The sequence below is a fragment of the Nelumbo nucifera genome, chromosome 4, assembly GCF_055504915.1.
Source record: "Nelumbo nucifera cultivar China Antique chromosome 4, China Antique-T2T, whole genome shotgun sequence".
In the NCBI taxonomy this organism is placed as follows: domain Eukaryota; kingdom Viridiplantae; phylum Streptophyta; class Magnoliopsida; order Proteales; family Nelumbonaceae; genus Nelumbo; species Nelumbo nucifera.
The window spans coordinates 16127463-16143213 of NC_142652.1; the positions used below are offsets into that span (position 1 = coordinate 16127463).

Below are 15751 nucleotides of genomic sequence, written 5' to 3' on the forward strand. Positions count from 1 at the left end.
CGACGAGTACCCGGGCTCCCCAACCCGATGGGGTTGGGGCAATCTCTGAATCCCTGATCAGGTTCGGGGACGAGGATGGGGAATGCAATCCCCGCCTCGACCCGACCCCAATTTAATATATATAGTTATATATAATATAATATTATTCATTTTTTAAAATATTAAAACTTAAAAAACAGTAAAAGTGTAAAACACAAAACCCTCGACAGTTCAACTTCGAGTCTTTGATGGAGAGAAGAGAGAACTCTCAACTCTGTCTCTTGAACGACTGAACCCTAGCTTCGTGCGTGCCTTTGTCTTCGTTGCCCGAATCACCGATTCATCGATCGCCGTCGTCGTCAGAACCCTAGTTTTGTGCCTTCTTGAGTGATAGAGAAGAGATATTCAAAGAAGAGTTTCAATCCTTCAACCTTCGTCTACAGTCGCTGACCGCCGTCATTGTCGCCCGTCGGACTCTCTCTCATCGCCGACCTCAACTCTCGCAATGGTCCTCTCTCTCTCTCTCTTTCTCTCTCTCAGTCAATCTCTCTGTTACATACTCACCCAAGTTTACATTGATACACTCTAGTTCGTTGGGGATTTGGGTCTCCGACAGAAATTCATCCTTATCAGGGTCGGGGATGGAGGGGGATTCCTTTCCCCACCGAAGATCGGAAACGGGGATGAGGTGATTTAGGGGTCGGGGTCCCCGCCCCGTTGCCATTCCTACTGTGGCCATATCAGCTCGAGCCGTCCCGGCATGGCCTTACAGTGCGGGCGGCACAAAAATGTGGGCCATGCCGGGCCACAGTATGGACTACGGAAGTACGGAGCGGCCCGAGCGGGTATGGGGCGGTCCGGGTATGAAAATCCGCCCCGCCCCGCCCCGCCCCTCTCCGTTGGCCATTCCTAGTTTCCTACCGCCAAAGCAGCAACCAGCAAATCCTTCAACGCGCGTACCATGGTCACCTTGGTGTCTTCCCGCTCCGCAAAGAGTGAAGTGAATAGAAGATGAGCTCTGGTTCCACTCCACCACTCGTATACGAAGCAAAACCTAATTGTAGGATTTCGTAGTCAGGTTTTTTTAGGAGAGAAACAAAAGCCTAATTTTTTGAATTACTCCCATACGGATTTGAAATGGAGTTCTGAATTTTCATGGGCTGAAGATGGGATCAATCGATCATTTGCACCAATTTTGGGACTTCTCTCCCGCTCTGCTTTCTTTTCTCGGAGAAAATTTTCGGACAAAAGATGATCTGCTTAAAGCTTCGGACCTCGTATTGGAATTGGATAAACAGTGCTTGGATTTGGATCACAATCTCACGGATCTCAACCAGAAACTTAAGGCAAGTATCGTCGCGTATGCTTCCCAGTCAGAACGAATCGGAGGTCTTTTCAATGAAATCAAGGCCAAATTGAACGATCTTAGGTCATCAACGTGCGTTTCAGGGTTATTCCTAGGTTTGCCTGATTTCCCTCGTCTTCTATTGTTTTTCACTTCTTTCTATTCTTTTTGCACCATTGTCGAGGGCTTTTTTTTTTCTTATACTGTGATGCAAAATCCAAATTCCAAAATCTCTCTGACTTTGTCTTTAGATGGAAGTGATGGAGAGAATTTAGGCAGAGCGGAGCAGATTCTAGTGAAAGAGCTGCCTTCACTAGCAAAAGAAGTGGCTAGGGTGGAGACTGTTCGCATTTACGCAGGTTAATCTCGTATGCCTGTCTTTTTGAAGTTGGATTGTTCATAGCAACCTTCGGCTTAAGTATTGGTATTCACAAACCAATTCAATAAATTCAGCTGGATAAGAAGATTTAATTAGAAAAGGAAAATAAATAACCTTGGGAAATGCTAGGTAAAATCAAATATATCTTTAAAGTGACAAAACGATCTAAGCTTATTCAATGCCTTATTGATTGTTAGCTCTTGGACCATTCTTTCGTTTATTTCCCAAAAATTTGAAGTTAACTCAAACCTTTATTGTTTCTGAATTGCAGACTATCTTTCAACTTAATTACTTAAAACAATCAAAGGAGCATTTACCCCTCACTTTACCTTTGAGATGTTTGGATCACTTCTATTTGTAATTTACAGTTTTGACATTAAAGATTATAACCAGTTAAACAGTTTGCAATGAGTTAGAAAAAATGGCTACTAATAAGGCTCCCTCACGGGCTTCATGAACAAAGTGAAAAACAGAGTAATTTGTTTCATTCATTATGAATTGCAACACAGGCAGTTAAATAAACGAAAGCAAACTAGCAAATGAGAGATCAAACTCACCAAGAATGGATTGAATCCATGTCAATTCAGCAGTAACTACTTCCTGTTTGCAAGAAAACTAGCAAATGAGATTATGAGGAAAATAATTTATCTGCTTGTAGATTGCCAGTCATCAGGCACTTCATGCAGTCAACATTGGATTACACATGTAAATTAAGCTTAGGTCATTGGAAAGTAGGGGGAGAAAGAGAATGTTTCATGACTTAATGATGCATTTGACAGCTGCCCAATGCTCAGAGGTGGTTTGTTTATAAACTAGCACACTTTGTAGTCTTTGTTGACTTTGAAGGAAAATAGCACTTGTAGCGGTAAGATATTGAAGAGTACCTACAGTGCGACAATATTCACTACAATCTAGTAAAGGGTCCTGGAGTGATAGGAAAGTTAAGAATAGACATAGTGGTGCATGCCCTATATGATGAACTGTCCATGTCGGATGCATTGGATTCAGGCACTCCAAGGATTCTTGATGGACACTTGGACGTAACATTTTTATCAACTTGCTTATTTGGCATAATGAACAGCTAATATACACCATGAATGCCATTATTTTCATAAACATGTATTAAGCAACAAAGATAAGCAGATAAGCTTTTTTTTGACATAGAAGGTAAAGTATTGTATTAATCAAAATAGGAAAAGATTACAACCCCTGCACAACAAGGCCGTGTGCAAGGCCTATTTTCTTTCTGTACATTTCCTAATTCCTATCCTGTGTGCATAGGTACAAAAAGAGAGCTTAAATAAAAAAAAAGAAGTATACGGTCTGACTTTGAAACTTTTCTGTATTCCTTACCCAAGAATACAGCCTACCTAAAAAATCCTTCATAATTCTGTTTTGTACTTATTTTCGAAAGGCCTCCTATTTCTTTCCATCCAAATTGTCCAAACCACAGCTGCAGGCCCAGATCTCCAAATGATCTTTCCTTATTTACATAGACATTTCAGATCCTAGCACCAAAGTAAAGCCGCCAAACTATGTGGGAAACAGAACCGAAGCTCAAAAACATTCAGAAACTTGGCCCATAAAACCCTTTCTAGTCCGCAATGGACCAGAAGATGACCCAAATCTTCAGAAGCTTCCCCCCTCATAACACACCTGCTGGGCTCCACCCTTAAACTTCTCCTAGCCAACTTATCTGTTGTTAAGCAACAAAGATTAACTTTTGGACCTTTTTTATAGGTATATGTTAGAATTGTTAGAAATAGTGTACTCTGTTGCTAGTAGTCAACCACTTCATGCAGAGATTTCTTAGTAGTCAACTACTAACAGTATACTGTTCGTAGTAGTCAACTACTAGACGAAGAGATTTCCTAATAGTCGAGTACCAGGGCACTGTTGGTTTTTCTCTTTTATTTTGTTGCCCTAATATAAATAGTGATGTTGGTGCTGCCAACCTATCTTTTTGACTCCAAATCTTTCTCTCCTCTCTTCCCTTCTTCTCTTCCCTCTTCTCTCTTCTATTCAGCAACGTTTCTACCAAGAAAACATTGTATTAGAGCATCGGTTCTAAGACTAAAAGCAGTTTGGTCACCAGTTCTTCTCAACTTTTCTTCTCTATTGATTGAGGTCGACTGTATTGTTCATGGCACTGTTCATGTCTCAACTTTTATGTGCCCTAGGAATAGAGAATATTCTCTATTCTTTGGTGGAAAGTAAAAGGACTCAAGAGGACTGATCACCCCCCTTGGAAAAGAGGCTTTAATGCCTCAAGTTGCAGTGTTGTGTGAGTTGGTGGTGCTTTTCTAAAAGCTCTCTATTCGGTAGTTCGAAGAGGGCAATCTTGTGATGTCTCAAGTTGTGAGGTAAGTGCTTCTTAATGTGTGGTGATTTTGTGGTGTGGTAACATCTTGTGGTAAGTGTATGATCTTCCCCTAGTGTTTCTAAAGTAGAATATTGGTGATTTTTGGTTTTTTTTCCGAAGGAAAAAGTGTGCTACAGTAGGTGCATACTAGCTGTTTGACCGTTTGCCTAGGTGAAACAGTAGTGATCTCTTCTCATATTCATGGCTTCATCAAGTGATAACACCAAACCTATAGTAGTTGTGCAATCAGATCTCATGACTTTTCAGTTAACTACAATGAAACTTAATGGCACTAATTATATCCCATGGACCAAGTCGGTTGAGGTATCTCTCATTGCAAGAGGCAAGTTGAAGTACATTAAGGAGGATCCATTGAAAAGTGAATCAGAAGGGTAAAATGAATGGGTACAAGAGAATGCATAAATTATGACATCTCTTTAGAATATTATGGAGATATTCTAGACAAGACAATAAGAATTTACCAGTTATACCAAGACTATTTTTCTCTTCAACAAGAGGATAAAAGTGTTGACGAATATTATGCTTCCTTAAAAAGCTTAAGGAATGAGCTTAATGTTTATCAACCCTTATCCACTGGTTTGAAGACTCAACAAGAACAAAGAGAACATCTAAATGTGGCAAGGTTTTTATTTGAGTTGATGCTTGAATTCGAACCAATGTGGGCCCAAATCTTAGGTAGTAGTGATCTTCCATCCTTGTTTGAGGTTTTCTCCCACATAAGGAGAAACTCAAATCTACATAGTGATCATTCCCCATCTTCAGAAAGATCAGCCATGGTGATTTTCATAGGAGGCTTTCCTGGTAGAAATATGCGTGTTAGAGGTGGAGGTAGTGTGAGGGGTTTTGGCCATGGGCCTAGTGGTTGATGTGGAGGTGGTAGAGAGGTTGGCAATGCAAGAGGTGGTGGTAGTCGTGGTTCAGCTCGTGAGTGCTCACATTGTGGACGAGAAGGTCACATAGTCAACTTTTGTTATGATCTTTTTGGCCTCCATCTTCTTTGGCTAACCATGCAATGGTGGAAGGTGACTTTGGGAGTCTTTGTCTGACTAAAGATGCTCTTGCTTTTAATGTTGGTAAGGGTAAAGACACAATCTCTATCTCACTTTTGCCAGTCTGCTTCTTCCAGTTTTGCCATTGCTAAACTTGTGAAGTTAGGTATTGCTTGCCTTGTTTCTAGTTCTACACCTTCACCCTGGGCAATTGATTCTAGAGCGTCAGACCACATGACTGGCTCCTCAGATATGTTTGTATCTTTGTCACCACCTTCTACATCCCTGATTGTTACTTTAGTTGATGGTTCTTTTTCCATTATTGTTGGTACCGGTAATGTGTCTCTTGGTTCTAACCTTAGTTTATGCTCGATTTTTTATGTTCCCATGTTTCTCTTTAGTCTCTTGTCTGTAAGTTTACTCAAATCCTTCATTGCTTAGTAACCTTTTATCCTTCATACTGTCTTTCAGGATCTCAAGACGGGGAGGATGATTGGTGGCGGTCATGAAATTGGAGGATTGTATTACTTGGATGACCATGGTCTTTAGAAGGTTCTTCACTCCTTTCTTACACCACATAAGTGGCGTTGTCGTCTTGGTCATCCCTTCTTTGTGTGTTTTGAAAAAGCAAGTCCCAATGCTGGAGTTTGTAACTCAGTTAGATTGTGAGTCATGTTAGTTAAGCAAACATCATAGAGTGATTTTTGTTCCTAGAGATGATAAGAGTCCTAAGTCCTTTTGCTTTAGTCCACTCAGATGTTTGGGGCCCTAGTCGTGTGTCATCTTATAATGGATTTAGATATTTTGTAACATTTATTGATGACTATTCAAGAATGACATGGATTTACTTAATGAAGGATCGTTCAAAATTGTTCTCTATTTTTCTATCTTTTCATGCTAAGATAAGGAATCAATTTGGTGTATACACTAAAGTTTTTCGTTTTGATAATGCCAAAGAATACTTCCATAAAAGTTTTCAGTCTTATTTTGACTCTCACGATATTATTCATTAGTCCTCCTGTTCACACACTCCTTAGCAAAATGGTGTGGCCAAAAGGAAAAATCGTCATGTGATTGAAACTACTTGGGTCTTGCTGATTCAAATGTTGGTCCCTAAAATATATTGGAGTGATCCAATCCTCACCTCTTGTTTTCTCATAAACCGTTTGCCCTCTTTAGTCCTAGATGTTGAGTCACCTTTCTCTATTTTGTTTCCTTCAACTTCCCCTTTCTCTCTTCCTCCTCATGTGCTTTGTTCACAAATTGGGTCAAGGCCATGATAAACTTGACTATAAGGCTATCAGATGTGTTTTCCTTAGTGCCTCTCGTACTCAAAAAGGTTACAAGTGTTATGATCCTATTCTACAGAAAGCTTTTGTTGCACTGGATGTTAACTTCTTTGAGAGTTTATCCTATTTCTCTAGACGTGAACCTACTCCTTCTATTCCTCTTCCCTTTGACTCCAATGGTGTCTTTCTTGTTACAAGCAGTTGATCAACAACCATAATTGTTACAAGCAGTTCACACACTCCAAACGTGATCAACAACCATAATTGTTACAAGCAGTTGATCCAACTCCAACTTTTAACCTGCCACCAGAGTCTTTCTTGTTGACAAATTCACCACCCTTAGATCTTGATCTTACTATTGCTGTTCATAAGGATGAGTGTTTGCACAGATCATCTTCTTTCTCGGTATGTCTCCTTTGCTCACTTATCTCCTTCACATCAACGGTTCATTTCCATATTGCGTTCTCTACTGGAAGCTCTCTCGCCTCTTGACTGGAAGAAGGCAACGGATGAAGAATTTCATGCTCTTCAATCCAATAATACTTGGGATCTCACTTCCTTACCACCTGTGAAGCAGTTTATTGGTTGTTGATGGGTTTATACAGTTAAACATCGTCAAGATGGCAGTATTGAGTGGTTCAAAGCTCAACTTGTTTGTTGCCTCTGTTTGGGTTCTAGTGAAACAATTTCACATTTAATAATCTCATGTCCCTTTGTGTTCTTTATTTCGTATTGGTTCTCTTCTCTCTTTGGCTACAGGTGGACTCCCTCCTCAAGCATGGTGAACCTCGTTGATCCAACTTTTTACAGGCAACCAACAGTTCGTGGAAGGATTATGTGGAGAGCCACTAGAGCTGTTGTATTGTGGTCAGTGTGGGAGGAAAGAAACAATAGGATCTTTAAAGGCAGATGTTGATCCAAGGAAGAGGCTGTGGAAGGAATAACTACTAAGGTTATCCATTGGATGAAATCCTGTGATCTTTTTAAGGATTTTTCAGTTGAAGACATTTATAGAAGTTGGGGTATTGTGGCATCTACTACTACTTCCAAAGCTATGATACAGGAAGTTTGGTCCCCACCGGCACAACAAAGGGTGAAACTGAACTTTGATGGAAGCTCTATAGGTAATCCAGGCCCATCTGGTATAGGAGGTGTTTTCAGAGATAATGAAGGCAAGATAATGGCTTTGTTTTCTGGTCCAATAGGAGTTGGAGATTCCTTAAGAGCGGAAATCTTGGCACTACATCAAGGTGTAAAACTGGCCAAACAGTTGGGGCTACAACGGATTAAGATAGAGGGAGACTCCAAGTTGGTAATTGGGTGGATGCAATCAGGGCAGCTGGGAATTTGGCAATATAGACAGCTGATAAGGGAAATTCTTAGCATAACAAGGGAGGTGGGTGTTTGGTTCAAGTGGGTAAGGAGATCAGCAAATGGTTTTGCTGACGCCCTAGCAAAACAAGGGACTGCAAAGGAGAGTCTTTTTTGGGCAGTGTTGTAATGTTTGATGTTTATTGGATCAACCTTTTCTAATAAGGGTTGAATTCTGTATTTCAGGTTAATTTATCTCTAATGAAAGTTATCGTTTCTAATAAAAAAAAAAAAAAAACTCGACTTGTTACTAAAGGGTATACTTAGACCTATGGTGTGGATTATTCAAACACCTCACTTGTGGCTAAAATAGCTTTTGTATGAGTGCTCATCTCTTTAGTTGCCCACTTTGATTGACCCCTATTTCGGTTTGATGTTAAAAATGTTTTCCTACATGGTAATTTTCAAGAAGAGGTGTATATGGAGAAACTTCTTGGGTATGTTGTTCAGGGGGAGTTTGGGAAGGTGTGTTGATTAAAGAAGGCTATCTATGGGCTTAAGTAGTCACCACAGGCATGGTTTGGTCATTTTAGTAGTGTGGTGCAAGATTTTGGCTTAAAACAATGCAGTGTTGATCATTCTATGTTTAGCAGGGACTTTTTATCTAGAAAAATCATTCTAGCAGTGTATGTTGATGATATTGTTCTCACTGGTAATGATACACATGGAACTAATGAGTTGAAATAGTTCCTACAACAACACTTTCAAACTAAAGATCTAGCAACCCTGAAGTACTTTCTTTGTCCCAACAAAAGTATGTTTTGGATATGTTGGATGAAATTGAGTTATTGGGATCCAAACCAGTTGAAACTCCTATGGATCCCAATACGAAAATGACTAATAGTCAGGGGGAGCCGTTAGAAGACTCTGCAATGTATTGGAGACTAGTAGGCAAGTTGATCTATCTTACCATCACTAGGCCTGACATCTCCTTCAATGTTGGAGTCCTCAGTCAATTCATGCAGAATCCAACAATTGCTCATTTTGATGGTGTTATGAGGGTGTTGAAGTATCTAAAGGGTGCTCTTGGTCGAGGGCTTTTGTCTCTGGTAGGGTATTCAGATGCAGATTGGGCACGGTCTCCAATGGATAGGAAGACTACTATAGGTTATTGTACCTTCTTGTGTGAAGATCTTGTTATCTAAAGAGCAAGAAGCATAGTGTGGCTGCTAGGAGTAGTGCTGAAGCTGAATTCAGGGCAATGGCCCATGCTACCTGTGAGCTAGTTTGGTTGAAGCATATTCTTTAGGAAATGAATATCACAATTTTCCAACCCATTAAATTGTTTTATGACAATCAAACTGCAATACATATTGCCTTCAATCTAGTGTTTCATGAAAGGACTAAACACGATTGCAATTTTGTAAGAGACAATGTAACAAGTGGAGATATTGTTACTTCCTATGTTAAATCTAAAGACCAAGTAGCTGATATCTTTACTAAAAGTGTGGGTCGCTCAAGGATGGATTATATTTGTAACAAACTAGAACTCTATGATATATATTCTCCAACTTGAGGGGGAGTGTTAGAATTGTTAGAAGTAGTGCTAGTAGTCAACTACTTCATGCAGAGATTTCTTAGTAGTCAACTACTAACAGTATACTGTTCTTAGTAGTCGACTAGACAAAGAGATTTCCTATTTGTCGACCACTAGGGCACTTGTAATTTTTCTCTTTTATTTTGTCACTCTAATACAAATAGTGATGCTGGCGCCGCCAGCCTATCTTTTTGACTCCAAATCTTTCTCTCCTCTCTTCTCTCTTCTATTCAGCAACATTTCTACCAAGAAAGCAGTATACAATGTTAACATTTGAAAAAAAAAACTATAATATCTTAATAGATTATGTTTTTCTATGGCCATGCCCTCAAGTCTTTGTTTTATATCTTATTGAGACACTCCTGAACATGCATCACTTAGAGAAAGTTATGGTTTTACATGTGGTTTAGCATCATCAAGTTTTGCTTGAGAAAGTAAGTAAAAAGAGGCAACTATATAATTCTGGTCCAGGCAATCGAGGGTCTTGGGAGGGGTGGACTACATTGGACCTAACCTCTGGGACCCTTTTTTTCTTTTTCTTTCTTTTTCTTTTTTTTTTTTATATAAATGGTGTATTGTATTGCCGAACCATAAGGTAAGACTCCTCACAAAACATATGGACCTAACCTCTGGAACTCTTTTAGCATGAAATGGCCACTTCTGAGAGAACAAAACTTCAACATAATGGGCTACATTCTGATGGAGGGGCCTTAGCATGATGAAACTTTAAAATAATTTCATTTGTAGGAGTCAATTTCATAATTTGTAAAGATTTTTAGCTATAGAAAGAAAATGTAATATATCATGAGTTGGAAGAGTAGCAATTAGATTGTTCTTTTTTTCTAATCTTTTTTTTTTTTTTAATGAAAGATGATTGGGGTCAATTTGGAGGAACATATGTGATGGATACGAAAACATGAATAATTTCAGTTTATCACTTGATTAGGGGGCCATTATATGCTGTCTTCTAAAAGTAAATCATTCAGATGTCTTGCTTTATGACCAACTTTGATTGTCAGGGAGAGAGGTGGAGCAGCAAAAATTGCAAGCCTCTGGAGAGCAAGTTCACCCTGGTTGATGATAGTCAAACATAATGGTTGCAGCTCAAGGTGTGTTGCCAGCAAGGATCAAAATATCGATACACACCAAGACCAAAAATTGGGTATCAGTGCATATTGATAGACCAATACTCTTTTTTTATAACTTTTTTTTGGTCAGCCTGAGAGGGATGCCTTCTATCAGTGTGCGTATTGTATTGATATTTTGATCCTTTGTTCCCAGGCTGATTAAAAACTTGGCATAGAGCTTATTGATTGGCTGGAGATGACTGTTGATGTTTTGGCTTAGTAGTACCGATTGTTCCTTTGCTGTAACCATGACCAAGCTTTTTTAATTGATTCTGTATTTGGCAATTGTTACATGCACAATTAGAATTATTGGAGTAGGACAAGCTTTTGGCAAAACCGTTAGATGAAGCATTTGAATTGCAACTGAGAGATTTTGATTCTTGAGACAAGTCATGGTTAAGAAGAATGCCATGGAGTACTGTAGTATCTATTGGTGAATTGCAGAAAAAAAATCATGTACTGGAAGGAGTACTCCTATAAGTAGAGAACTAGTTAGAAGTTGATAAAAAGACAGCCCAGTGCACGAGGTTCCTGCCAATGCAGGATCTGGGGTGGGACAATATCCAGATTACCAGCAATAAGTTTCACCTATTGGAAAGACCAAAAACAGTGATGTGGGGCAGAGAGAGGAAAGAATGATCCTTCTTCTCTTCCTATGTCTGCATCATTTACTTGTTGGATGGGGAATTGGCAATGAACTTCTTCAATGTAAGAGCCTAGGAAGTTGTCTCTTTCCTTTGGTTTGGCAGGGCTGGGATTGGTGGCTTCAAGTGGAATGGCTGATATGTTTCAAGAATGGAAGTCAGTTCCATTAATTAGAGGACAGTTCGTTGGAAAGCTGTTATTCATGCTGTTAAGCCTGTTATGAATGAGCAGGGTGTCAGCAATGAAGCACTTCTGATTGGAAGTGCTATGGGAACATGTCTTCTTGCTAGTTGACTCTTGGGCATTGACTCCTAGGTTGTTCCAAGGGATTTCTTTCAATGTTCTATCATCATTATCACCCAAGCCTTATCCTAACTATATGGGATCTTCTTGCAATGTTCTATGAAAGGGATATTTTGGAAATTGTTTAATCATCCTCCTCATATTCCACACACCTTAGCTTTGCCCTGACCAAATCCAACAACGGAGGAGTAGCATTTTAATGGCAGCTCCTTGGCTATCCCAGGCTTCATAACATTGATGAGCTGTCATCAGTTCAGCATCAGTCTACCAACTTGGGTGGAAACTACAGCCATACAAGTGAGCAAATGGGGGACATGGATTCCACCAGGGCAGAGACGACTTCCCTTCGCACAGGCTCATGGATTGTTTTGAGATTGCAATCCTCTTCTTTGACTGTTGAAGGAAATTTTGGACAATGTCATAGTTGGAGTAAAGCATTAAGTAATGAAAAGTAACTTTTATCTGTAGTTATCTAAGGTTGGAATTAATCTAAATATATATAAAGATTGGTTTAATATAATATTAAAAAATTGATATGGACTATTTTAATAGTTCATACTTATATAGAGATGTTTTCTGTAAGTTTTCCGATCTTGCCAACTTAGATTCTCAGACACATTGGATTCTGATTCCTGTGTCCATGTTCATGAAAAACTATTTTTTATCGGTAACTGGTCAATGTATTTATTAATTAAAAGAATATTATTATAAAATGTGCTCAGCACACCTAAATGAGGGCTAGAATTGCTACCCATCCCTGCATTACCACTTTCTTTTTTTATAATTACAACATGAAATCACCCCAATATTGGTTATACTTGCCTCTTTTCTTGCCAACACATCTTCCATGCCATTGGCTGATGCGTGTTCATGTAAAGCTTGCCATTATCTCCTCTGCCAACCAGAGAGGTTGTTGGTCCTTGTGCAGTATCTTATTGAGTGGGGCTTTGTATATGTTATGATCATATTAATATATTATTTTATCTACTCTCAAAAAAAAAAAAACTATTTTACTTCCCTTATTGCATTCCTGTGTAACCATGGGAACTACTTTTACCTATCCACCTGCCAGATCTACCACTTGTGTTTGTTTTGACAAGGGTTGGCTTGAGCTGAACCTGACTGAATCTGTTTTTTTTTTTTTTTTTTTCTGGTATTTGAACCTGACTGTATCTGATCTATATGTCATGTTGGACAATCCACCCTTAACATGACAATATATGTTGCATAACTTATTTAGTTAACTATTTTTCATAGAATATCATGAACTTGTGATAGTGTAGAGGTTGGTTAGTTGCATATACATTAAGTTCTCATTTGAGAAATAGTAAGCTCAACTTTATGCCATTTTAGCTTATCAAATATCATAGCTTCTAATCCTTTATCAACTTGTCAAACAGGACACTCATTGTGGGTTGGATATTGGGTATTATTGAACTTTGGTTTGCCCAGCTGTAACCTGATCCATCCCACCCAAGTTTAACCTATTTTTTTTTTTGACAATTAAAAAAAAAATCTCAAAGGAAAAGTGGAGGGAACAGGGAATAAATTGTATGTATTGAACTAGATCAGGTTCTAACTTGGAGCATCTTCTATTAGGGGGTTAAGTGTTAAGACATCCAAACTCCAGCAAATGTGATCAGGTTACCATAAGGTAGAATACAATTTTGCTTTATGGCTATTTCGTATGCCCTCGTCATTTCTCAACCTAGAATTCATTTATATAATACATTAATGCTAGGCTTCTCCACTAATTGCTTGTTGCAGTTGTGAAAATTTTCTTTATTCTTTCTGATTGTCATTTTTTTATTTAATTCGTTCCAGAGACAGCATTAAAGCTTGATACTTTGGTTGGTGACATTGAAGATGCTGTTTCCTCTACCATGACTGGACATTTGAGAAAGATTCACTCTTTGGAAAATTTAGAAGTAAGCAACCTATAATTCAATGGAACAGCTGACGTTACAAATGACACCTTATTTGATTCCAATGTCTCAATCATTATGCAGGAAACACGTCTTATGGCCATTAAATCGCTCAAACTAGCAGAGGATGTCTTAACTTCTGTTACAAAAGCACGGCCTCAGTGGACACATCTTGTTTCAGCTGTTGATAACAGGGTTGATCGAGCTTTGGCAATTTTAAGACCCCAGGCAATTGCAGATTACCGTGCCCTTCTTGCTTCCCTAGGATGGCCACCACCTCTTTCCAATTTGAATTACTCGAATGCAAATGCAGGGAAATCTCCTGATATCCTAAATCCTCTTTTCACAATGCAAGGGGACCTGAAAAAACAATACTGCAAAAATTTTCTTGCTTTATGCAGTCTCCAGGAGTTGCAAAGACAGAGAAAATCTCGGCAACTCGAGGGGCATAACCGAGAAGTTGCTCTACGCCAACCACTTTGGGTAATTGAGGAGCTTGTGACCCCTATTTCATTGGCATCCCAACATCATTTGTTGAAGTGGGTTGAGAAGCCAGAATTCATTTTTGCTCTTGCATATAAGGTAATCCGGGATTATGTTGACTCCATGGATGAATTATTGCAACCGTTAGTTGACAAAGCCAGGCTTGTGGGTTATAGTTGCAGAGAAGAATGGATTTCTGCAATGGTAACCTCCCTAACAACATTCTTGGAAAAAGAAATCTTTCCTATTTATGTTGGACGCCTGGAGGACAATGTCTCTGATCTTTCATCACACGCTAGACTCTCATGGCTGCATCTGGTTGATTTGATGATTGCTTTTGATAAACGAGTTCATTCTCTGGTCACACATTCAGGAGTCCTGCTTCCCAATGGGGAATATGATAACTTACAGAGGATCTCTTCCATGTCTGTCTTCTGTGATCGGCCTGACTGGCTTGAGTTATGGGCAGAGATAGAGCTGGGTGACATGCTTGATAAGTTAAAGCCTGAGATGGAGGATGAGAGAAGGTGGACAATGAAAGTTCAGGGAGAAGTTCTGCGAGGATCTGAAGATTACAAATCTCCCGCAGTTACTGTTGTTGTTATCCGGCACTTGTCAGCCATGGTGGATCGTTGCCGGCCATTAGCAAGAATTTCATTAAGAGCAAGGTTTATCCAATTAGCCGGGTTGCCTATAATACATGAATTTTTTGATGTATTACTTCGAAGATGCCAAGAAGCAGATGCGCTGACTGCTCTAGTAGATGATGATGCCCTTATCAAGGTAATACATTCCATCAATGCAGCTCGGTACTGTGAGTCTGTTTTGAAGGAATGGTGTGAAGATGTGTTCTTTCTTGAAATGGCACTCAACCATGGCGATCAAGTTATAGAGGAAGTTGATTCAGCAAGTTCAGTGGCAGGGACTGCTGAAGGACCTGGGAATGGTATTTTTGAGGAGGTAATCAAGAAGTTGGAGGAGTTCATATCAGAGTGGGTTGAGAAGATATCAATAGTTGTTTTAAGAGGATTTGATGTTCAGTTACGCGATTATGTCAAGAACAGGAAGCAGTGGCAAGAGAAGGGGGAAGAAAGTTGGAGTGTTTCCAAGTCATTTGTGGGGGCTATGGATTATCTGCAAGGGAAAATTTCAAAACTGCAGGAGGGTTTGAATGAGATTGATTTTATTGGTATATGGAGAAGTTTGGCTGCTGGGGTGGACCGGTTAGTTTTCATTGGTGTTTTGATGAGCAATGTGAAATTTTATAATGGGGGAGTTGAGAGATTTGGGAGTGATTTGGAGGTTTTGTTTGGGGTATTTGGAGCTTGGTGTTTGAGGCCTGAAAGCTTTTTCCCCAAGATCAATGACGGTTTGAAGCTGTTGAGAATGGGGGCTAAACAGCTGGAGGAACTGGAGGTAGGGAAAGGGAGATGGTTGAAGGAGAGTGGATTGAGGCATTTGAGTGTAACGGAAGCAGAAAAGATTGCAAAGAACAGGGTCTTCACAGGTTGAAGACTTGATCGAATTTCCTTTCCCTTTTTGTTTTCTAATTTCATAATTCACCCAAGGAAAAAAGGTATCATAACAGTGAAGTCTTGTAGATGGCTATGGAGGTCTTAAACTGACCCATTTTTCCCCTCAAAAGATGTAATAATGAAGAATATTCTTTGGAAGTAGTTCAAGGATTAATCTGTATAAGCGTGCTTGTACTAATAAACAATCCCACCGTCGGACGGACCTTCATGTCGGTCCACTTTCCCAAGTCTCAAACGTCTGTATTTCTACTCCAAACACTGGGTTGATTTATAGTAGTGGTGGGTAGCAGTAGCAATGTAGCATCTTGGTGGATTTAGATCTCGATAAAGAAACCATCAGATAATCAGGGACTCGGGTAGCGGCCAGAGTTTCAAATTTAACCAAATAGGATGGTGGTATTTGTGACCGAAGTAATTACCAATAAAAAAAACAGGTAAAAAAAGGTGACCAAAAAAAGGAT

At 39.4% G+C, this 15751-nt stretch overlaps 1 protein-coding gene across 4 annotated transcripts; it reads left to right on the plus strand.

The window, feature by feature from the left end:
- Positions 1-906: 906 nt before the first annotated feature.
- MAG2 (RINT-1 / TIP-1 family) lies at positions 907-15517 on the plus strand. 4 transcript variants are annotated; one of them, XM_010244119.3, is made up of 4 exons: positions 907-1440; positions 1576-1683; positions 13172-13275; positions 13357-15517. In XM_010244119.3, the coding sequence occupies exons 1-4, from the start codon at positions 1146-1148 to the stop codon at positions 15265-15267; spliced, it is 2418 nt and encodes an 805-aa protein (XP_010242421.1). In that variant the 5' UTR covers positions 907-1145; the 3' UTR covers positions 15268-15517. The 4 variants fall into 4 exon arrangements, with proteins under 4 accessions (XP_010242421.1, XP_088760541.1, XP_088760543.1 ...); XM_088904415.1 differs by lacking the exon at positions 907-1440 and adding an exon at positions 10292-10381 and having other exon boundaries at positions 1652-1683; XM_088904417.1 differs by lacking the exons at positions 907-1440; positions 1576-1683 and adding an exon at positions 5605-5627.
- Positions 15518-15751: the final 234 nt, after the last annotated feature.